Source organism: Tribolium madens, unplaced genomic scaffold (assembly GCF_015345945.1).
Source record: "Tribolium madens isolate multiple individuals breed KSU strain unplaced genomic scaffold, Tmad_KSU_1.1 Scaffold_96;HRSCAF=242;Tcas5.2_LG5, whole genome shotgun sequence".
Lineage (NCBI taxonomy): Eukaryota > Metazoa > Arthropoda > Insecta > Coleoptera > Tenebrionidae > Tribolium > Tribolium madens.
Genome location: NW_025401068.1, coordinates 8763675 through 8789531, shown reverse-complemented (window position 1 = coordinate 8789531; position 25857 = coordinate 8763675). Strand labels below are relative to the sequence as shown.

Sequence of the window (25857 nt, the reverse complement as noted above, 5' to 3'; positions counted from 1 at the left end):
AGAGTAGATCTAGATTTGAAAATAATAATAACAATTTGTGTTTTAATTTTGGGGCTTTTCATAACACTTGTATTAGGTATTTCTTGCAAATAAAACAGTCTCTATAATAAACAATTTCTTTGATAATCCTGAACCAATTTCTTCTAAAAACATATTTCTTTCAACTACACGAGATGCAATTCCTTGATGGACAGAAAGTTGCATGAGTTTTTTTTTTTTTCTAATTTCACATAAGGGTTTTGGTACCTAAGTGTTCAATGCCACACAATAATAATAATAGTATAAATAAATATAAAAACCACGTAATACAAGCTTTGTGTAGGCATCATAAGTAGGTGTGAAGTACCCGTTACGATTAAATACTTTTTTTAATTACACCAAATAGTAATTTTTAATTATTATTAGTATTATTACTGCTATTGAAACAGGAAAGAAATTTCACAGTCTAAGAAAATCGTCGACAATTAGGAACTTAGAATGACATTTCTGGATGATTACTTTATTTTTGATGTCAAAACTGAATCAAATGATAAGGAGTTATTTGTTTTAAAATGTTGCCCATGTGCTGTGTTTTCGTACCTGGAAGCTGGGTAGCGGGGCCGGGGAGGCCGGCTGGGATTGTAGGGCGACGTCCGGAAAGGGGTCGAGGTCTTCAGGGGGCAAGACGCTGCTTGGGTCGTCCGAAAAGGGCGCACTCAGCAGATCCGCGAAACTGCTCGAGCCAAACGGGGTCTGGAACAAAACACACCATAAATAGTGACGAGGAGATCATCTCCGAGGGCTAATTATAAACGCGCGCGCGGTCTTGTTCGACAGGTGATCGGAGACAGATTGGAATTATTGCCGTGTTCTACTTCTCCTAGACAGGGGAAGGCTATGCACGCGGACCATGAAGAGGCGTGGTCGACTGCTACCGTTTCATTGGTAGGATGCCGAACATGCGTCGGCGTTTCTAGAGGGACGCCGCGACGCCCAACATGGCCGACTAGCCCCGCACTAGAATTCGATCAACTACCTCATTAACAATAAATCAAATGCTGCACAAAAATCACCATCTGGTCAATAACACATAACAAGAAAAATAAACGATATTTTCATTGGGTAAAATTTTTGCCTTAAATTGACCTCGAGTGTTGATATATGGGAGGTAACTAAGTGAGTTTTCTTGTGGACAAGGTGATTAAAAATTATTGTTCACGTATCTCCACATATTACATTAAAAACGTCCACTAAATGTCTACCAGATATGATTCATTAATTAAAATGGAAGATGAATGAACATGTCGGATTGACCATTGCATGGGCGTTTGTTTCACTAACCCGAGCAGCAACTAAATCAAGATCACCACTGATCTATTATTATTAATGTAAAAATAAAAATAGCCACAGAATTAAAATCCAATTCGGTTATTTCTGTAWAGGTATTAAAACTCGAGTTTGAAGAACGTTTTAGGACATAATTCTCGTCTTCTTTGACTGAAAAGAGAGCCATTAATTTTATCTTCATTTGTCGTGTCATTCTCCGCTTTCTATATTTATTTCGTTTTCAATCAGCTTTCGTTCTTTTGATTCAATGCCAAACGATTAAACGAAACTTAAATCACATTTAACGTTACAACAATAGTCACAATTTCACTCACAAATTTTCATATTAAATGATCATTACATGTTTGTTGTGTAAGACTTCATTTATTTTAATTGGTTATTTTACTATTTTCAGCCTAGGATAATTGAGTTTTCTAATCTCATATAACCAGTATATTGTCAATTATGGAAATAGCAATCCTGGGTGTAAAAACATATTAACAGTAATTTCAATTAAAGTATAACCAAGCCTGAACAAGTGTTTTCACAAAATCCGTCGACTTTTTTGTTCGTGTTTAATTCACGAACTTTCATTAACTTTACAATTAATTAAGAGGTAAATGTTAAATTCATTTCTTTCTTTCTTAATTGGCCATTTTGAACGGCAGATTCTGTCGGTATTTCTTTATGAAACAACTATTGATTTTTTCAATTTTCTTGATTAACGAAATTAACATCATTTAATTCTGAACCTAGGTTAATGAAAAAGGTTATTTATGATTGTTTTGCCAAAAGTGAGAGACATGAAATGYTATTTAAAAAAGCATGAAATTTCGGATTTTCACAACACAAATAAATTCATATAAGTATAATTTTAATAAGATGGAAATAATGTTAGGTTATTTATTAGTGTTTATTAGATAACTATCGACAAGCAATATTGTATTCCGGATTTTCCATAGGCACACGATTATAATATGAAAACAAGAGACTTTGTTATCTTTCATCATAAAGTGAAGTAATAAGTAATTTGTCATTGTCTGACATCAAACTTTTACATCATTGCGTATTTAAGATTCCTGACAGGTATTTTGTTTACTATTTTTTATATTATTTAAATGAGGTATACACAGCAAAAATTGCTATATTACTGGTTCTTTAACTCGCACTTAGAAGTTGGATGTTTTATTTAAGAATTGAGTCGAGTGCTAATAGGAGTTTTCCGCCAGATTATAATGAATAAGAGTAAATCTTGCTTTGCGATAACTTCACTGAAATTATACCCTCATGTTGAGCTACGTATAATTACACGAAGTTATAAACTGGAATTTAATTGCAATAATTACGGTGTTTGCTTTTTCTCAACATTTTTATCAGGGTTCTTAAAAATCAATTTTTCCATTTTTCCACTCGGGGCGAAAAGTGATACCAATCTTCCGCATAATAAAAGCTCTTTAGAGAAGTATCAGTCTAATCCTTGATTTTACTGTAGAATTTTCTTTGTCGTGCGTGCGCTTTCTATTATGCAGATCCGGATTGGACTTATTTGTCCCGTCGGCCGATGTTGTAAATAATCGTTCGGCAATCGTATAAATAAAGCCTAAGCCGTGCGTCAGATAGCCACAGTATTTATAACGGTAGCACGCAATGATCGTGGATCTGAGCCACGCATCAAGAATCCGAAGGCTGAACCACATACCACAATTGCAAAGTGTTTCCGTCGGCAAGAAACAGCTGATCCCGTTCACATTCACCACCGGATTTTTCTCCATCTCGCACCTACCGCCACCTAATGTGTCCACTCAACTAATTAAAGTCATTTATGTTGATTAGATAGCCATCCAAAGACTAATGACGGCTCATCAATTACTTTCACAACATCAGGCTTGCAAAATCTTTACAAATCTGTTCGTCATTGTTGCATATGGAGCGGTTCTGATTTTTATCGAGGTCTAAATATTTGGCAATGAGTTGTATAGAATWGGTGTTATCTGATTATTTTCAGGATTTAAAGTGACGAGAGCTTCAGGAGGATTTCTGTTGTGTTGCTATTAATGGATTATGCCTTCATTACCGTCAYGTTATGGAATAAAGCTTGTCTAATGATAGTCGAATAATTTGAAGCTTATCTTGGATTTTTTCGTCAAAGTCAACGTCATCAAGATTATAATTAATTAATAATGATCATTAGGAGTTACTCTAAATTGATGATTAAGAAAAACAGGAAGTTAGTGTAAGTACTCTAGACATACTGTAAAAGGTATAACGAGGTCTTCCACTTGGTAAACATCCTTTTATATTAAATATTTTATTTTAATGAGTTTTGGAACAAAAAATTTCGAGTGTAAATTTATTTCTCATCATCGCAATTATCAACAATTTCAGGTTATTTGTCACTTCGCTTTCGAATTATTATTGAAGAATTTAGGTTGCTTCCTTTTTCAGATTTGTGCTAAAAGAAACGCTGCTTGGTGGCAAAAATATTGACATTTGATTCACAATATTAGAGTACATCAAAAAATCATTATTACTACATGTACCTATCTTTTGATGGTCTTCCAATTACGTTTTATGTTCTTAATAAAATAGTGGGATGTTTATGCGACTACTACTAAAAACTTTATTGCTACTGAGTGCATCGGGAACGTAATCATCCCAACATTTGCTCTTTATTGCAGTTGTTTTGAAATTCTGTTTTATTATTTTTCATAATATTGCGATTAGATCAAATTGATGATGACCTTTTACGTCTTTGTGTATTTCCATATTGCAAAATTGTTCGGCGTAAATGGGCATTACACAAAGAAAGCAAGAAAAGAGATTTGGAGAAGGAGAAACAGAGCAAAGTCAAACATGTTTGCTCTAGATTTAGATTAAATTAATTGTTTGGTWGTGACTTCATTATTTGGTCAACAGTTTAGACATACTATCAATAAAACCAAAGATATTAATGTTAAAAATTTAGGAGACATTTGTATTTCACTTATGAAACTAGTATTCTAATAAAAGTAACTTCCAAGAAAAAAATTATTATCTTAATTACTCGTAATAAAAAAATGGCATTTTTTTCCTCAAATTAGGTAGTGGGTATGTGCTTAGCTCCGTAAATATTATTATTTAAACAATAGCAATTGCTTTAAGCCATGCCGAAGTTTTATAAAGAGCTCCTATCGTAGCTTTCCAATTGTAAAAATATGTATTATTTTAAAATTGTCATAGTCTAACAATTTTCCTCTATTATGAAGAAARTAACAAATACTCGTTATCACTTAACAATGTGCTTATTTTTGAAAATCCGTTTTGACCGGATTCTTCCGAATTGTGATTGTGATTTGTTAAAACCCCTCAAACTTAAACGACTGCCCTGGAAATGGTTACTAATCCTTCAGAAATAGTAAAATTTTAGTTTTTACAATTTGCTTTGAAGGTTACAACCATATAAGATGTCCAACAATGTTGCATTCAAGTTCTTTGGAAAAAAATCTGCGTAACTTTTTTCCCCGTGTCGAACATAAATATTTATGTAAACAGTAACGCGATCATTACAATAATTAGCTAATGATTGGCGATAAAAAGTGTCGGCGGTGATTGTGACAGACACGCCAGTAGTTGTATTATGGTGATGCTTGGGCGCCGGCGTGCCGTGAGAACTTATTGTTGTTGGTTGCAATGCGAACGAATAGAGGCASTGCGTTACTACCATACGCATGCCTCTAATTGTTATGGTTGCATGCTCGTTTTTCAACACTGAAATAAACTTTACTATCTAACTYATTCCGAGCAACACGTTTCGCGAAGAAATAACCATCTCGTGGCATCGCCGGGCTTCTTGGGTGCGCTATTGTTATCTATTTTCATGGTGCTTTTTCACGCTATTAGAACCCAGCACGTTACAGTGCGTCCAATTAACAATATCTCTGAGCATCTCCAAAGCTCTTAGTAACAAGATATATCATAAAGCGTTGGTTATTTCCGTCATTGTWGTCAATATGTCGATTTWTTCGTTACATTGCTGTAACTTTTAATTAGTCGTTCCGTCACGGTGTGATCATAAAAGGACACACCATTGGTGCCTTATTAACGGCCGTTACACGTTACTAATACCCAAGTTGTAGGCAATAAGTCACCCGCCTGTCAAGAACACAATGTATAGAAGCGTGATCTCGCGAGATGATAACGGTAATATGATATTTTGTTTTGTTTTGTCTTCACATTATGGCAAGAGAAATGGGTTGAGCATGTCGAGAGGGGACTAAATCACGTACGGTTATGGACACACTTTACCACTTCATTTTGCAAATTATTTAAACATATGTAACGGAATATAAACGTTGCTATGCTGGATGCATAATTTTGAAGATAAATAATAATAATTGTACCATTAATACCTGCAATAAACTTGTATCCGGGTTTGGTGCCGACTGTTTCTACAGCTRATGACGGCAATATCTTATCTAAATTTCATACGTTGATAAATTTTGAAAGACAAAAATTGTAATTTGATCGCTGGACAAAATCTCTTGATCACCATGTCACTTGTTAGATTTTTATTCTGGTTCTGTTATAAATTATTTGTTTGAATAATGACCCCTTTTGAAACGTAAAAATGATTAATATTTTCTTGAAGCGGACACGATGTGTGATCTTATTTCTTTTAAAAGTGGTAAAGTCAGCAGGGGGGAATTGTGTAAGTTCAGAGGTCGTGTTGTAGATCATGCCGGAATGTTAAATAACTGCAGCTTTTTTAATGGATATGTGAGGGCAACAACCTCTTTGCGAAATCCTCAAAAGGAGTTTGCACCTGATTTATTCACGTCGAATTTTATTAATGAGGCAATTATTCCTTAAATAAGGAGCCAGAATAAAGAGGGCGAAATTGATTGGCAACAATAAATTTTGCGATTTTTGTACCTCATTTTTTCATGTTTAGAGCATCAGTTTTGGAGTTGCAAGAAAGAAAAGGTTACTTGGCTTATTTATTTTAAAACACACCAATTTGATTATTTATTAAATTAATTAAAATAGAATTTTTTAACTTAAAGTGAATTGGAGAATAGAATATTAAAGTACAAGTTGCAGAAGGTATCTATATTCAAGTACAAATTTGAAATTCCGAAACGAGCCGCGTAGCGGCGAGTTGAGGAACAAATGGGTGCTTGAAGAATCTTCTGCAACAAGTGCTTTATACTATTTTTTCTATTTTGCCGCTTTACATCATTTTATAAATTAAAAAACGAAAATTTTAGTTATTCTTTTTCTAGAGATTTTGTGACGGTTGGCGACATTTATGTGGAATAATTTTAGGCGGCTGTAAAAAATAAAAAATAATTTTTATTTTCACATTTGGAAATGAATTGTGAAGAAAGTCCGTCACTAAAATTAAATTAACGCCAACGACTTATTCCAGCACTCAAATGACGTCATTTGTGCCGGAATAGACTTATTCTAACACTGAAATAGAAAAAAAAATTTCTCACAATATATTCTGATTTTCGTAAACGAATGTAAATTAAGATTTTTTTAATTTTACGTTTCTTGTATTTCTCAATAACATGTAGAAATCATAACATAACATTTTTGACTATGACATTTAGATATATAATTTGATTATCCTAGGCAGGTAATAAAATTTTAGTGGCGCAAAAAGAGCAATAAAAATATTAGACTAATTTTGTTTAATAAATTCAGTCGTAAACTTAATCCGAATTTGATATAACCGGTAGTTAACAAATTGTAACAGAATATTTGAAAATTTTCTTGAGTTGCCTCAAGCTCTCCGAATTTTCAGCCTTCCATCACTTTAATAATTAAATTACCGTTGCGTTATAAATTTAACGATTATTTCAAAAGTCTTATATAATTCCAATCCGTGTTACATCCAATAAATGTACACATCTTCGAGATAAAATATAAGTTGGTATGTTTTTGGAAAGTTTCATTTATCAATACGTCTGTTATAACTCGTCGAAATTTCCATTTTACGAGTTTTCAGCGACTGAAAATAAACTTTTCATTAACTAATAAAAATAATTTATTTGATCGTAATTATTTTGATCATCTTGTACGAATTGTGCGAAGTGGGTCTCGCGTTTCGGTGGTTTAATGATAAGAAAGCCATACCTGTGTCTGGAGCAGGAGCATACTTGACTGGGGACTAGTTGGGGCGGAAGGCTGCGCGCTCGCCGCCACCAGGGGGGCACCTGAGACTTCGCCCTGTACTAACACTGTACCTGTAAAAGAAAAAATCGGGTTAATGTTATAATCAAGACTGTAGAAACCGTGACTCAGGCATACCTAGCACCTCAAGACAATATTTCACCGCCTTTTACAGAAATAGAAAGCGACAGAAAAACATTATATAATAGTCGAGAGATTTTAATGGGAATCATATTTCATTATCGGACGGCGATGTTTCAAGCGACTACAAAGTGTAGCATGACACAACCTACACAAGCTTTTCGAGAAATTATTAATAATCGCAGCTTTCAACGGAACTCGCTGAAGAACCTTTTAACACTAATTATCTTAAAACGTGATACAAATTCTTAATTGATGATGATGAGATAATAATGCCGGTTGAAAATGGACTAAACTTGTACGCAATTATCCCGGAAAAAAATACACACCATTAGCATTATTAGCGAGCATTATTATACCGCCGTCATCTCGGTTTTATTTCACATGCATTTCAATCGGATGTTCACTTAAGCCACACTTTCGAGGCAGTGGCGTGCCAGAGGGTTGCACGCCTTTATATAAGGCGAGGGGCGGACCGACACCGAAGTCATTTCAGCCCACCGTGATGATCTGCTGGTCTCGAGGGACCAGAATCGCTGATATTTGCAGCCCTCTTGTAATCAGGACAGGCTTGAACGTTATGGTCCGTGACGCGCGCTTTGTATGGAGCGCCGAGGACTGTATTATGTGGGGCTTTATGCCATATTTAAAAAAAACATATTGCCGGCGATTTTATTACATCCCGGTTTATGATTGCCTCGTGATTGCTACACAGGGAAATCGACACGTCTATTATAAAGACGACAACTTGATTAATTTCGCGAACTTCAACCTGTGAGCAATTTCCAAGAGGCAAAAATGGGAAATCGATCCGCGCGTAAAAGAGGGGTTACCTACTTTCCACCGGAAGATATGGAGGTATGTAATTAGAATATTCTTGCATTGTATTTTTTATGGTGTAGTAAAGTTTTTTCTTTTTTTGTAAAAACCATACCAAATAATGCTATTTTTCATGCAGAGCAAAGCATTTTTATAACAATATTTTGGTCTTTCATTTTTTTTTTAGAATTTTTTTCGTGTTTTTTTGCAATATTAAAAAGCCTTACTTATGGCTGGAACAACTATAGTTTTCACTTTTTGATACTAATATAATTTTTGCAACAGGTTCTTCAAAAGTAGTCGAGTAATTAAATTTAATTAAAAAAAATTATATTGTGTTATATTTTACCGGGAACTGGTTTTGCTACAGTAACTTTTCACCGTCTTTTTGCATTATGAAGTGCAATATGTATCTTTATCTCAGAGCGTGCAATCTTTTAATTTAAAATCGTTGCACCGCCACCCATTTAAACAGGGAAGTGAGCTACCTCCTCGGGCGAACTCGAGCAGAAGTACCAAGTTGTAAATGTAACCCATTGTGGGTGTGGATAAATTACCATGCTTCGTGCTTCGAGCTGTTGAAAAAAGTCCGTCTTCTTTGTTACTCTGTAATTAAAAGTAAAATAGAGCAGCGCTCTAGAGAGAATTCTATTAGACCGAATTGGATTTATTGTCCGCTAGACAAACAGTACAAATCATATTGGCAATTCTAATTATAGTCGAAGCTTCTCGTCATATATCTCGGTATGTTGTGTACTAATAAACAACATACCTACGAACTCGGCTAATTGCATTTACAGCTGCGATAAAGCATTTCGCGGCCTGATTGATCGTTGAAATCTCCCGGTTTCGCGTCTGATCCACCACTGGGGTCTCCGCTGGAAACGGCTTTCTATTGGCGTTTTGTTAATTAATGATTTTGCGTTTTGCTGGTGGGTGTCACGAGGGCTTTTCGTCGGGATTGTGTGCAATTTTAATCGCAGCCATCGCGCCTCAGGGGCCACGAAGTAGGCCGGGGCACGTATGGAAAACTTTCTTTCTGATGAGTCTCTACACATCGGTTATTAATTATGACTGTGCGCTCGTTATGTAACGCTGTGATAAACGGGTGCTAACTATGTAGGTAGTAAAACTATTGAGTCAATCTGCAAAAATCGCCGAATGAATATTTAATACTGATTGAAAATGCGGAAAAATCCGTCGAGGTGATCCAAGCTCCGACAGTTAAGGGCATATTGCCTAATGGTAATTATTGTGTTTTCCTCTACCATTTACGTCGCAATAACGCAATTCCCATACTTAAAGTAAATACAAATACTGCACAATAACGGGCTGGATGCATTATTCAGGGAATGTCGCTTGATTGTTTCGAGAGTTTTGATTTTGATTTGTTTGTCTAATGGAGTTTCATTATGCGCAAACAATACGTGAAGAGATCATCACAGTCGTCTTCAAATCGTTGTGTCTGCTTTCACTGGATGACTAGCTCCAGGCTAGAATAAGTCACTGTTCGCTGGTTCAACGATTTTAGTAACACACCAACTCTATTAGACACAGTCTCAAATGTTTACAGGTTAGAAAGGAACACTCTTGTTACCGACCCGCATCGCTAAACAATTCAAAAATTAGGGTAATTTTAAACCGCCTGAAACCGAATATTTTGAGGTTTGTCGCCTAACTCGCCGTTGGAGTCTCCGCATAAACTACCTCTTTTCACCAAATTTATGCACAACTCGGAAACTTGAAACCGATACATAATAAATTGTTCTGAAACCCACGCAATTTCGCAATTTGAAACGAAATTACACTCCCACTTGATGCGAAGAATAATATCATAATAAAATAAGTTTTTACCACTTTACAACGCGTATAACTATTAATACATTGTTTTGACTCGACAGGCTGTTATTCGCCCTATGTCTAACAGCAACAACAATTTAATTGAGTTGAAATCAAATAATTATTGTCAAAATAGCGCCTGTCTTTAATTGAACGATAATTAATATCGGCCGGTTGTCACTTCACCACATAAATCTGGCTTATACGGCGCATACTTTAATGGCCCGATACGTATGTAAATGATGGTAGGCGTGTTCATTGTTGGAGTAATTGTTTAAGTTATTCCGTTAGATTTGCGAGTCGATATATCCTCGAAATGCATCGTGGGAACACTTTCTATCGGARAATCAATTTGTTCTAAGGAGAACGGGACAGAATCTGGTACACTGCTCATCGGCTGCCGCTCATTACATCGTAATTCTGGCTTAATTTATTATTTATATGGTCATCAATCAGGTATTTTTAAGTAATCGTCTTCAGTTACCACGATAAATTGAAACGCCAAGTTTGGGCTAACTAACGAGCTACCCAACGTTTTAATCCCAATCTACGACTCAATCGTGCCGAAACGGCCGCGGACGCTTATTATTTAAAAAATCCAATTTTGAAATTTTGACGTGATGCAAAAATCACCAAAAATTACATCAGTTCAAAATGAACCTGATCTAAATTGGGTCGAGCGATAATCTCGTCATATGTGAATAATTATAGAGCAGAAGTGTCGCTTAATTGTCGATGAAAGTAGCAATGATTATATTAACAACAAAAATGGTAATTAGATTTTTTCTCACACGCATACCAGAGGTAAATTTGCATCGTCCCAAGCGTCGATAGCTTAACGGTCAATCATGATTTTTATGAGATAATTTTTCTCCGCTCTTCATAAATTACACAACTTATTATGTAAACCATTTCAATAACGCAATTAAATTATTTAAACTGGAACGAAGAAGCTGATTTTGACACATTTTCCTAAAAAAACTGACGCAAGTGGGCGTCAAGTGCAACCATTCTGAAATCGCTTGTTATGAATGTAAATTAATTACATGTGTTTCAGTTTTTCAGCGTTGCCGATGCGTGAAGCAGGAGTCGTTTGAAATTTCCAAGTCTAAAAATAATGTCATTTAGCATGCAATTATCCATTTAAATGAGATCGCACTGGGCATATAATGCAAAGCTATGATCATCTTATGTCCACATTTTATTACCCGTTAACACGTAGATAAGTACATTAGATGTAATTGCTTGATAAATTCAGTGTTGCGTGTCTATCAACTTTCGTCTAGTGTAAAAATTTCAAGTTTATTGTGTGCGTGATGACTCTTGTAAACGATTAAAGAGTGCCAAGCTCGTATTTCAGCAGGAAATATCTGGGAGTTTTAATGCCCGATAAATCACTCCAGGTTTGAATTTTTTCATCCACTCACAATATAAATTTCTAATCGACTTTTATTGTTATTATTAACAGCATGTGTCCCGTCAAGTGTCGTCTAAGACAGTGATAAACGAATCGAGATTAACATTTTATATTAAATAATTAATGGTCGTTTTTCTAGAGTAAGGTTTTCTTTATCATTTGGAATATTTTTGTCGCGACAGTAAACCGAGCCATATATCAATTAAATTAATAATTACAGTTGAATTAATTTGTATCGTACGTGAAAATAAATAACAACTGTTTCACCCAGCAGATAAAATACGTTTATTTGTTGTGTTCTCCACGCTAAGATGTGAATAGTATCAAATAACCATAAAACAATGTAAATCATTGAACACCTGTTAATTATGATAACTAAAAAATTACAGTTAATAAATCGCACAATTTTATAGCTTCATTAAATAAAATATTTAAATGCGCAATCATTTCAGAATTTGTTTTAAAGAAGAATGAAAACACGTTATGTCATAACGCGTATAAATCAGTCTTACTACATGTTTCCACACACATCTTCGAAAGAATTAATATTCCACCCTGCAACCAATTAATCTAATTTAAACAAGATATGCGAGGCCTTTGCCTATGAATCATCGGATTAACGGAAAACATAAGAAAATAAAATTAATGCAACACCAGTAAAAATCCTTGGCGCTATGCAAATTTCTCCAAAAGACTCCGAGCCCGCGGCTGTGATTAATATTGATCATGATGTCCTGAAATTCGGACTCGGGGAGAATTTTTCATTATTCACTTGGGTTGGGCAATTCTAATATAAAGCCGCTTTGGTTTACACACGATCGTGTTCATTAGGTGGTGCAACCCGGAGCCAACCAACCGAGACATCAGCAAAACTTTACTCAAACTAGCAATAAACAAAGGAGTGTGTTGATACAGTCAAGTGAGTTATTTCAGCGAGTGAAGTTTTTCAGACGTGAAGATATTTATTTCCGCACACACCTGCCGAGATTCAGCGCTTTTACTTTCAGTCTAGACGATTTTCAGCTGATTCCGGCAAATTGTAACAAGTCCGGTTTCCTTTTGGGGTCCGTGAATTGCGACAGCAATTATTTAAATGTAAACAATGATTGCTTGTTTCAGTTCCACAAAGAAATAGAAAGTCACGCTTGGATAAATGCGGGACTTCATGAAAGATGCATGTAAATAAATTGTTTGTTTTATTCGATTTAGTCTCAATGGATGGTCCATTTTTAATCAGGTGGTGGGGTAAAGAAAGCTTGCGTAAGTGCTGACAGAAGAATAATGGAGGACCAAAAACGAATCGCGGATCAGTGAGCGAATTCGTGGAACGTCATCGAGAAGATGTTTCAATAGACTCCAATCAATGGCGCACAAAGAACTTCTTTGTGGCCATATTCCAGCTTAATGTCAAGTAATATAAATAAAATGAGAGGCTGACACCCGCCCATTACAATCGATAAAGAATCGGGGGAATATTTTATAGAGACATTTATTTGACAATTTAAAACTTCTTATTACAACAGGAAAAATTCTTCTTGGCATGTAGGAGGTCCGATTGAAACGAATGATCGCAGTCTGCAATCTGTCAGGTCGAGATAAACTATCAATCATCGGGTTACGTGAAATTCCCATCGAATAAAAAATTATACCTGTTATGGGTATTGAATATCAGAGAATCCGGAAAAAATACTTTTCTTAGGAGTGTCACTCCAAATGCATCATTTGTCATTGTTCTTGACCATGGCCGTCTGGAAAACTTGTAAAATAAGAGGCTTTCCGGATGTCGGAAGTTTTCAAATCAAGGTTTACCATCGGAGAAATTCGGAAGAAATTCTAAGCCCTGCTAGGAAAACCACTTTTGGGAGGCTGAGGCCCAAGGTTCCAGTCATTCAAGGAAATTTTATTGATTTTCAGTTATGTAAACAAAATAATAATGATTGCATAAAGCGAATACCATAACGTAGAAAAACAAGTATGCAAAAATATGATGTAGAAAAGTATGATCATAGTGGCCGTCAGGGATATCACAAGAAGCAAGCAAAAGCCAATTAAGTAATTTTATTGGTAATATGTATCGTAAAAAATAAACAACATGGCGCAACTTTTATGGGCTATGAGTAATCCTGGAAGATAAAAGGCCAATATTTCAGTCTTTCAGCAAATACTTGCATATTAAGACTTGTTTATGCAAATTTAGTAAAACTCATCCTGTACGGCGGATCTCTGGAAAAATTTACTCACGAAAAAATTACTTTCCAACAACAGATTATCTCATCAATCTTCAGTTATCTGAATTCGTGTTACGTAAGGCAAAGTGTTAAAACATAGGTGATTTTGTCGGTGTTGCGCAATCACTGCAATTTGCAATTTTACGTTCTGTCTTTTTCTAAGCGGTAAAGCACGTTACTGGGTGAAGGAAACATTTTAGAAACTGAAAGTGTTGAACACTGATCGCGTTGGTGTATTTTGCCTCCCAGCTAAAGAGGCGAGTTGCCCGAATAGGACCGGTTCTCTAATATTATAATCAATCTAATGGATTTTATTATCAGTCCCCCTTCCTGACCGCGGTGTCACGAAGGACTGTCCTCTACTTTATGCAAATCACCATCTTACCAACACCGAAAGTGAAACATTTTGCCCACGGAAAAATCCACAAGACGTCTCTGTTAATTGGTAATAATAATATAATAATAAAAGTAGAAAGTTGCGTCAAAAAGAATTGAGATGTGTATCATTGCGTTGTCTCTCGGAGTTGATTTCCTTAGCTTCAGTTAGGAAAAAAGTCGAAATTTCAATAACGCGTCAAGGCAGCGCGTACGCAATTAAAATAATTTCTCCTGTTATTGAACCGCAAAATCCAATATTGATATAATAATTAGCTAATCAAAACTGAGATTGTTCACCATATCGAGAATAATTTATTCGTCGGTGAGAATTAGTTAAGAACGAGTTTTCAAATCCATTTTACATCAAGGTCACTCGAACTGGACGCAGAGACATGCAAAAACCGAAAGCTATTCGCATTTCTTTATCTGCAGCTAAATAATTGCCGCCAAGCTTTCAAAGCTCTTTGCCGCGCTATCGACGTCTCATCGATTTGTTTAATTACCCGCCGAACGTCATGAATCGACGAAAGGAGCAATTGATCAAAAATGTTTCAAGACAACACGGGTGCAATTAAACGACGAAGTAGGACAAGTCAGTCTTCCTTCGATCGATAAAGTGGTCGACCTCGCATGTAAAACRTGTGATTTTGGCAACACTGATTGATTCGGGATTGTTTATTGCACCGTTAAGGAGGTTAACACGACATATTCATTTAGATGGAGCGATACGGACGGGTTTTGTTGACCAATGACTGCAACCGCGGTTACTGAATCAACGGAAACTGAAACAGCTTTTTGACCACTTGTCATTAAGAGAGCTTTCACAACCACTTGTTGGCACCACACATTAGGAATTTTCGACACCTAATGCAGGAAAAACCGATCATCTAATATCGTTAAAAAAATGTGGTAAAACTATTGCAAAATTCGGCCTTTAAAATTGAAAGATTTACATTTGATTTTTTTGTAAGAATTTAATATTTGGAATGGTAGGCAAACTAGTGATGAAAGCATCAGTTTCTCATACCTACCTCTCAGGATATATTTTATTTGTATTTATTTTTTATGAATAATTGCTGCCGATCTTATTCGTTGTACAGGATACATTAATTAGCGTCTAATAACTAGTTTCCTTTGTAATTATTGAACTCAAATAAAATAAATGCACCACATCGTGGTTGCAATCGCAGTATAACAGAGTTCTCATTAAATTTGCAGCAACCTTCAATTTTGGAACACTGTGACCACTCTATTTTTTGCATTAAATCATTAATAAGACTACTAGAATAATTTGCGATTTCTCTTGGTGAAGTGCAACCATCTGTTAGTTTTCGCTTTTTTAAAATTTCCCCCAAAACTTCCAAAGGCGATTTTTGTGATTGCTGTGCGTCTATTGTAATTCGGGGCATGCATTACGTTGTCATTTCTTGTGTCATCGTGAAACGGAAGAATCTTCACCATTACGCAAAATCTATTTTTTGCTAGATTCATTTCCTCATTCTGATATAATCGCCATTCGAGGTCAAATGCAATTCTAGTCGCAAATCTTGGATGCGTCTGGAATTAATTAGAGCGTCCTTCGATCGCAGAATTTCCCTAAGGATCGTTTATTAACAACTTCGAACTCTGTTATTAGTAATTATAAATGCTTAAGGTAATAGACTGATTAGCAGAATATTATTAGATCGTAGATAAGTCTGACACGTTTGACACGTTGTGGTTAAAAAAGACTGGCCTTCCTGCATTTTGGCTAGAGGCAAGAAAAATTCGAAATTTATTTTTTTTGAAAAATCAGTCGTGACACTGCGGAATCGGATTAATTGAAGGTATTTTAATTAATAAGTACAGCGCCATTTTGAAAGTCCCGTGTACTGGCATAAATGTACTTATAATAATAAACGAGTATATTTCAGATCAGTTATTTATTATTTATGTGCTTCGCAGATAAGTGGAATGATTTTATGAGAAATGTTTAAAAACTCTTATTTATAAGTTATTTATTCAAACTGATATTTGTTATAAATATTTATGTCTTCTGATCATTATGAATAATTCAAAATGTACTAACGGCATAATTAGCGGCCTTAATTATTTACCAAACATTACACAGTGCGATTCTGCTACTTGGTAATGAAATGCTTTTGGTGGGCGGCCTGCCTCACCAACCCAATTACAAGTCTTCTAACGATCATTCAYTAATTGCACCATGAACCGATCTTTAATAGTAATTGACCCATCATCGACCAGGATACACGTCATTCCTGCTATCCCTCATCAACACACTCGATTTCACACTGTGCATAAGCGTCACTATGCATAAATGTATTTCCAACCAAAAAAATCGCACATAAATATTCAAATCGTCTGTATTACTGCAACCGTAATTCATAATTAATTACTCGGAGATGTGGCGGCAATAAAACGCGAAATACTAATTGGGCACTTTTTACAGCCAATTTTATTTCCTAACACCGATTCCAATCAAGATTCTCAATGGCGCAACACATGAACGGCGCAAGAAAGATTAATAGATAGCATGATCTTTCATCTGCAATTTTTTAACACGTTGCTAAATTTTATCCACCTAATAGCCATCACACAGCTTTACTATTTCTACTCCAAACCGGTTCTGTTGTCGACTTTAGATAGATTATAAAATTCCTCCACTGTCAAATACGCAATTTTAAGAACAAAATGAAAAATGAAAAAGCACTAAGTATTTCGAAAAAATCCGATTTTTATTCATTAAGTTTTTACATAAAACCATAGAAAATAAGGCTAAAATTTTATCACAGAAGGTTTGTGATTATTTTTTGGTACCGTTATTGTAAAACCGAATTGAAATCATAATCCGGATTTGAATCTTTGAAATTCAGTTTGGTACAAAATTTGTTGCAGCTACTATCCGATGATATTCGGTTTAATTTTTTAGTGTTAGATCTTGACAGTAAGTTCAAACTTTTAAAGTAAACATTTTCGGATAGCTTTAACCGGAAAAATTCGTCCCAGATCAAATATTTGCTGTTCTCATGTCTCTCAATGATTAATGTTTGTATCAACTAAAAAACAATTGAGTTTAGTAGATAATTTTACGCAAGAGGCGCCGTGGAAACTATTTGTAACTGCCTACTGTTAAATGGGTTCCAATATTTGTATTATTGACGATAAGATTTGTGCCTCCGGTTAGTACGTTTACGTTATCTATTATTAATTATGACCAAGTGGATTTTTGTGTTTGGAAGTTTAATAACTTCATCAATAATAGCTTTTCGTCTAACTTAGCGGTCCTGGGGGGCCGCCCCCCTTGGACCCGCGTTATGCTACTGCACCGATCACATCTTTTTAATTGCATCTTTAAGTCGTGCTGTTCTGGCAGAATTTATAAGGCCGCAAATCACGGCATATCATGTATTAATAAACAGGGGAATTTTATGCCTCGTTAATTAACATTTAGAAGCATGGGGTCCGCGACTATGTTTCTTTCTTGTATAAGCCGGTCGTGGACATTGGTCGCTGAAGTAATTACCTGTGCAATTGTCTAGTAGATTAGAGTTTACGATCTTTAGTAACGAGACAGGTAGCACGCCGCGGAGACTCTTGTTTCTTGTCCCAGCGGCCGCGGAGTTACTTTATGACCACATCTTCAACAGGCTGCGAGTAGTAAATACGACCCCAGGGACGACTTGTGACTTATCACCGTGGAAAACGGCATTTGTTGGTCTACTAGGGGAAATGAGCGATTATGTTTTAGCGGAGAGCCCACAGATGGCGGCGATACTCTCTAATTTAGAGCCGCTTTATTTATAGGCGCTTGAATCAATTCTTGCACACACCATTGTTCGATACTTTCTTTCTAGACGCAAATAGCTTGAAAGAAAAGATTCAGAAAAATACAAGTTGCGACACTTTAATCAAAGCAGTAATCGATTAAATAATAGTTACAAGCGAAGTGGAATGAATGAAGAACTTGAAATGTGATTCAGAGGAAGTTATATTTTACAAGCTCACTGACATACGGTCAGAAGAGATCGTTTGGTATGCGATGGATTTTTTTCTACTGATGAATATGAGTTTGCGTTCTTTCGCAAGCGATGCAGCTATTTCCTGATCAGATGCGTTTTGACATCAATGAATCGAGACAATTGCTTAATAATAATAATTTGGACAATTCCACGGATAATTTATTCAAATACCATCGATAACAAGCAAAAACGGTGTTAAGAATAAATAACATGGCGGAAACACTAGACAAAACTATAAATCAGATTCTAAAATGATGAAAGTGTTTAAATTCATTTCGGAGAATTGTTCCAAAGTAGTTGTAACGATTTCTAAAAAATTCCGCTTTTTAAACCCAAAAGAATCATGTGACATTATTGCATTTCCGGTGGGGGTCCGAAAGAATTTTTCGATGCCTTACTTACAACGTAACACTTTTGAGATTACAAATCTCAAATATTCTCCGTTCAAATATCGTACAGATGTGTTACAATTCCTTGTTGCTACCGGCCGTGCTTTTTGCTTGTTTCAGGTGTGTTGCCCTATCGACCTGGAATATTCTCTAAATCGCGATAATCTATAAACGCGTTCGCATCACGCAAGTATAAAAATGTGAAGGCGTTCTATCTAATCGATCAGGTAACAGCTGACATGCCCTGTATGGACCTACACCGTCACGAAGGACCACCACGTCATTAAATCACCACCGGTGACGCACCTAATCAATAACTCAACACTCAGATCCAAATCATATGATAGCTTTCAAAAGTATTTGCGGATGTTTGAATTTCTAATTCGGACTGTTTGCAGTATTACAGTAGTCGGTAGTAAACTGTGTTTGCAAATGTTGAATAAGAGGAGAAGCCGCAGGTGAAAATTTCTATTTCGTTTAGGTAAATGCGGTTTTGGAAAATTAGTAAAATTTGGATCCGGGTCAGTTTGGCACCCTTCTCGCCTTGAACCCTCAAGGTTTCTAATTTGTGCGAAATTTGCAAGTTTTTGTAATTAATTAATATTCAGAATCTGTAAAGTCTATAAATATAAAGTAAAAGTTTCAGGTGTTTTAGATGACCCCTGACCCAGTATCGGCAAGTAGCAATCGGTCCTCGATGACAAGCGTGGGTCGCACTTTTCCTTCACCTCTTCATTAGGCCAAAGATCTATCATAATCTTGGCCTTATCAGGTTTTTGTGCCACCGTAATGCATTTAATCGGCTTATGGGACACTTATCGCCTTACCCTACGCTAAACTCCAATCTATGGCGTTTATTTCAGTGTTGTCAAATAAGAGCCCACACAAATACCGCAACGATACTCTATTAGATTAACAAATAATGTCTGATCTCAGCGTTAACTAACCGTCTGAGTTAGTCAACTGTCCTCCCACACGGAGTCTAAGAAGTAGCCAAGCCTCCGACCGGCGGCACTCTTGCGAAAAATTTGAGTAATCTACCAACAATGACAAAAAAAGTACATACCGGCAACTGAAGCTTTCAGCCCTTGAGCTGAAAAACTCCGGAAAATCTGCTGATGTCGGAAAAGCGTCTGCTCGAAAGTGGAGCAAGTAAGGAACTACCACAAAACTTTCTCCGTGACCTCGGCGCTGCGCAACACCCGAGAGAGACAGTACGAGCGTCGCGACGCTTCCGAGCGAGACGGAGGCGCAGTGACGTTACCGATCGATGCTTTCTCTGTGACGTCATACCGCAGATGGGTGAGAGACAATGACGTCAGAGTGACGTCGAGGGTCATTATTACGAGTGCGTCGCGACGCTCATCCTATTAATATCGAAAGCTTTGCGTCACGCGCACTTTCTTCCGTACACAGAGGCCTAATCCCGAGTTCGGCAACTGTCACAAATCGCGGCCGCAAATTTATGAAATGGCTTCGATTTGTAATTCAAATGAAGAGAATAAAATCCGAGACGGATATAAAAATCCATCGCAATAAATTGCACGGTTGCCCACTCAAAACGCCTCAAAATACGGACTCTCGTGACTGAAATTTGGCTGGGATTGACGCTAATAATAATATTCTCGTGAGTGGCATTCTTTACGCAGCACGTGAATTTAAATGAGCTTTTATTTACTACGAACTGTCAATAACTAGCGAAAGTGGGCACGAGAAATTTTTTGGCACAGAGTTCAGACGCATCACATGGATCTAAATCGATGAATCATGGAAAGTGTCGACGAGGAAGTGACATTTTTGGCCCGGTAATCTCATCAAGTGCTAACAAGACAACAGTTTAATTAAAATATAATCCAAGGTTAATTAAAAAACGGACCATAAACAGAACGGTTGTGTCCAAGGACGGTGTTCGGCGACAATTCGAGAGATTTATTCGAGTTCACTTCTCATTGCTACCAACACTATAAAACGGGAACTTAATGGTCAAGCATTGCTTTAGATATCTTTTAATGCTCGAAAAACGAGAATTCACTGTCAATTAAATATTATTTAATGCAAGGGATTGCTGTACACCTGTAGGAAGTTTTCAATAAATTAGCGGATGCTTTTATTACGGATTTTGTCGCAAAGGAAGCTCCAAGCACCTATGTAATAAATGTTAGCTTATTATACAATTTAACTCTGAAGAACAGTTTCATATTATTAACTTGATACCACATGTTTGCAGTTTATGTTTTTTTTTGCTTGCTGCTTTGCGACATCTCTTGCTTATTCGACACTTTTCAATAACTGAATTTACATCTTTAAGCTTAAAAAGATTTTGCTTTGCTTAAAACTACTAACTTCATGATAAATAAGAACAAAACAATTCCAAAGCAAGTGGTGGGTATTTTCTCAAATGTTAAGAAAACAATATATCAACCTACGTAAAACTTTTCCTCTGATCAAAGAAGCTTTCGTATAAAAATATAATATTAACTCGGGTATTTGTGGATTAGAATTTTTAGAGACTCGTTGCTTTGCTTCTCTTATTTGCTCCCTTATTCGCTGACGTCAACGGTTACTACGAAGACCTGGACAAGACAGTTTTTTTATTTTTTCATAAAATACCCACGGATTTGCCTTACGCAGAATATTAAACGCTAATTGCAAACKCGATATAAAAGGCTATTTTAAGATGTAATGATTATGTTTTAAATTCAACATTTAATCAGAAACTTTTTAAAAACACGTCTTCCAAAATAAATAAGAGTAGGAGGATTTCCTTTTTTCCTTAATTTTCTCAAGAAATTATTTTTTACGTTAATCGGTCTAATAACAACAAATAATCTTAAATGTCATCGTGAAATCTCGGATGTTTAAAAAATTCTTACAAAAGGTCAATGAAAAAAAATAAATACTATTGCAGATAGGGATTTTACCACAAATCCCTAATTGTTATTTTTTCATTTATGTTTTCGATTCGATCGTAACGTAACTGTCACAAGCTAAACCCTCCAGTTATTCGAGTACTAATTACTGCCTACATGTTCTATGTTTAGTTATTAGTTAACCCTGTAATATTAAACTGCGAAAATGTTAGAGCATTACGCTGACATAATAATAATTGCAGCTAACTCCAGTAGCTTAAAAGCAATCAAAACTTGGTTTTATTACCAACAAGATTTATAAATTTTAACACCGATATAAAGTTGCTAATTAGATTAATGTGAATTAATAATAATCATAAATTATTCTAGCGGGACCACAACTTATTGCTTAAATCATGATTAAATGTAAGAGAAACAATTCTGTTTTTAGACATAATCCACGTAAAAAGGAGTATATTTCTGAAATATATGGGAAGATATTTTAGGGATTCCCCAACAAAGGAAAAACCTTATAAAATTGGAACATCGGAAGTTTCCACGTTGCGGTCTAAATGTGGTCAAGTATTTTTATCACAGAATCTATTTTGGGATAACCCGTTATTTAATATTTGTTATTGTCGGGGGAAAGTACTTTCATAGCATTACTAACAAAAAGCGCAAGAATTTAGTTTTAAATATTTTTGAACCATTGATATTTCAGACATCATAATGGAGCATTTTTACCATTAATAAAAAAATACTCAATCATAAATTTAGCCACAATTCTACTTATTATAACTTTTCAGATTCACGTTCACCACATTTTCTGTAGATAATCAATAACGTAAATATTTTATTAAAAACGACGACGAAGGAACGAAAATTTAGTTGAAAGAAACTTTGTGCATTCTATAAAAAGTGAATAATTTTAAATAAAGATTATGTGATTTTTCAAGAGAAAGGTGACTGTCATGTCAAGAAGGAAATAATAGTTATCATGAAATTAAAAACCAAAAGCGTGAAATTCTCCATCTTTTCATATTTAATCAGATTAATGTATCACTTGTTTCAACCGGTTTGCTCCAAAAGCTCTTACAGGATTTTTATGGAAATATAAAACTATTGCACAGTATTTCATTCTTATTTTTCTAATTTTTTTAAATTTGTTTATAAAAAATATTGTCATTTGTATTATTTTCTTTTTCTTCTATTTCTTTCAAAAAATCTCTCTTGCAATTTTGAAAAGCTTTTCCTGCAAAACTACTTACATATAACCTGAAACGTTTTGACACAATTTCTGTTAAAACCGTCTCAGATAATTCAAAATTACAATTTTATACAGATTTTATAAGAAATTATTATAAACCCAATAATTTTTTTGTATAAATTAAAGTAATAAAATTGTATATTTAGACCTTTCGCAGTTGATCGTCTTCTTTTCAGTCTTTCATTCATTATTCTGAAGTTGAACTTTGAGAGAACTGGGTTGAGAAAAACAGCTGTGAAAATATAGGTCAGAGTTGTGTAGGGGTAAATCCGGCAACGCAGTCATCAATGAAATAAAAATTCCCCGAAGCGAGTCGTATGTTTGATGTTAGTAAAAAATCGAAGCGTTAGAGTAAATTTGTGCAAATGTGTTGTACATACACTTGTTCTGAAGATGGAAGTTATATGCGGGCGAGTTGTTGTTGGAGTCAGTGTGCGTCTGTTGCGGCGCGTTAAAGTGTTGCTGAAGCCTGAAGTGCTGCCGTAGAGTCGGAGGACCTGAGCGCATCTCGTAACGGTTGCATCGCAATCCTCTAAACTAGTCTCTAGTCCACATGCATAAACAACGAAAAATGACGAAACATCGATATGGAAAACACAGACGGACAAAAGTGAGCAACAACCAACATCCAAGAAATCACCTGGCGACTCCCGGAGCGGCGACTCCGGTGAATTGGTAGAAGAGCGCGCGCCTTCCTTCTTTTCAGGCGAATCCACTGCGAACAGTATTTTCAGAAAACCATACTAACGGCAAGCATCACACCACCACAAAGCTCACTGAAACCGCGTCGCGCTGAAAACAACTTCAGTCCACGATGCACTTCTTGCACTTTGCGAGATGTTGCGGTCCAACTTCTTGCGAGATACGCACGCGACTGTGTCCGAGAGCGGCCGCCGTCACTCTATATCCCTGCCACTCTCAATCGGCCCATTATAAAACTGCTGTTCGCGCTCCCACTGACGTCATTACCGCAATGATGTCATCGCGATCGATCCCGCTAGCGTTGCCGTTGCGCCGTCCCTGCTCGCCGCGCCGGCAACGGTTACGTCATTGTTATGCCGTCACGGTTATGACGTCAGATGCGACGGTAGGCGCCGACGAGCGCCGGCTTTCTCCCACATCGATTTTCGTCGGCGCACCGGCTGACCAAACCGGAAAGATGGGATTTATTTGCGTATGCGGCGATGAGGGTTGCGGTCGGGATTGGATTTTACCCATAATACGAAAGAGACGTTCCAGCTGATTCAAGTGCTCTAATCTGCGGGGATTCTGACGACGACCGGAATGATAAATATACAGAGTCTGAGAGATCCGGCTGTGAAATACTGTACCGGATATTTTATTAAGAATTTTTCCAGTGAGGAAAGGTAGCATTACGATTTAGTGAACTAATGAGGGAAACCCACGTTAACAATCGCCGAAAATATTTTAAAGTCATTTTATTTATTAGCAGTTTTAATGAACTTCCAACTACCGGAAGAATTCAATTAAAATGCTGTTAAAACAAGTAAATGAAAGATTTGTTTACAGATCTTAGTAGAGTCTAGTGTCTCCAGGTACTATCCTGATAAACGATACTTAGCATCTAAGGCATTCGACTTTTTTTTTTAATTAAAGTAACTGCAGTCGATATGGCAATGCTAAACTTTTTATTGTTTCAAAGATCTTAAAGAATTTAATTAATTTGTACCCAAAAACACTCCATAGAACACAGTTTTATGCAAATTTAAACTGAAAAAAAGAAAACTTTGCGTTGCCAAAAACTTTTAAGTGGTTAATATAAAACTCACACGTTTTAAGTATTTGTTAGCTAAATTAACGCTACAATAGATATTTTTTATACCAATACAGTATTTGTGGACGAATCGTTGCTGATGGGTCCGAAAAAAGGTTTTAGGTACGTCTAACAAACAACATTTTTTTGTTAAAGTTCCCAAAAACGAATTTGCAGCTACCATTAATTTTAAAAAATTTCGCAACCATAGTAAGTAAATTGACTTTTTCATCCGGAAAAGACCTAAAATAATCATTTTACATACCATTCTATTGAGTCCTGAAAAGACTCATTTTAAGGACACAAATGAGTTTTTAAAACAGCTATTTTTGGGAGCGTATAAAATTGATTAACTGTAAGTTGCACAACTGTACAACTAGAACATGGAAAAAGTCGAAACTTGTCGTAGACACAAAGCTTGCAGGAATTACTGAACCCAATAATAAGCTTCTTCATGGATTACAATACCATGGATTCTAAGAAAGAACAATTCTGCCAAGACCATATTGCAAACATAGATGTTGGCCATATTGCTATGTAATAATTGTTATATTATTAATTAAATAAATAATAGCTATGTATGTCTTTGMAATACCATTATATAGGTATTTTAATTTAAAAATATTTGTTTGGACCAGAAACCAAACACATTGTTAGTAACMTTTATAACACATTGTTTATTGTTGAGAAGTAAACAACAAAATAAGCCAAACATAACGTAACAATTGTGATACAGTAGTTAGAGAACACACTTGGCTGCCGGAAAAATATTTTTTAAATTTGTTTGACTTCTGCCCTACGCTTCGATACATACTCCTACCATATTACCAAMATGTGCATTTATAAAACCCAATTTTTTAATAATATATTATAGCGAAGGTTAATTTTTAAAAGCTTTTTGGTGTCGTTATTCTAAACTTTTTGTAATAAGCTAGAAAATTCTTTGTTGAACATGTTTTAAACACTTATACTTTGTCTAAATTTGTTTTACTTCTAAATATGTAGTGAGATGGTGGGACGATGCGTTGTACTTGACAATAATATTGTCAAAGCTTGCATCAAGCGTAGGCGTTGATACCGTAGGAAGGATGTGATGAAATAAAATTGTACAATTATTTTTGTAAAGAGAGCTTTCCGGAGTTAATTAAAATACATTCTACTTTTTTGTATCCGTTGAGGTACGCTGAACGCAACTTTTGCGTTTAGTTGTTCTTTCAACCTACACATTTTATTCAAATAATCGATTTTTGAAATGGGAAGCATCTGTACCTAC

The 25857-nt window shown here is 35.7% G+C and overlaps 1 protein-coding gene across 2 annotated transcripts in view; it reads right to left on the bottom strand.

Annotated features, from left to right (window-relative positions):
* Positions 1-23700, bottom strand: part of LOC123013057 (probable nuclear hormone receptor HR38) — a 28756-nt gene extending 5056 nt beyond the window's left edge. The window contains exons 1-3 of one of the 2 annotated variants that reach the window (XM_044411368.1): positions 23191-23700; positions 7426-7535; positions 580-732 (exon numbers count right to left, since the gene is read on the bottom strand). In XM_044411368.1, coding sequence (XP_044267303.1) covers positions 580-732; positions 7426-7535; positions 23191-23317 — 390 coding nt within the window. In that variant the 5' untranslated portion in view covers positions 23318-23700. The remainder of the gene's footprint in view (positions 1-579; positions 733-7425; positions 7536-23190) is intronic. The other variant, XM_044411369.1, reaches the window with a different exon arrangement.
* Positions 23701-25857: the final 2157 nt, after the last annotated feature.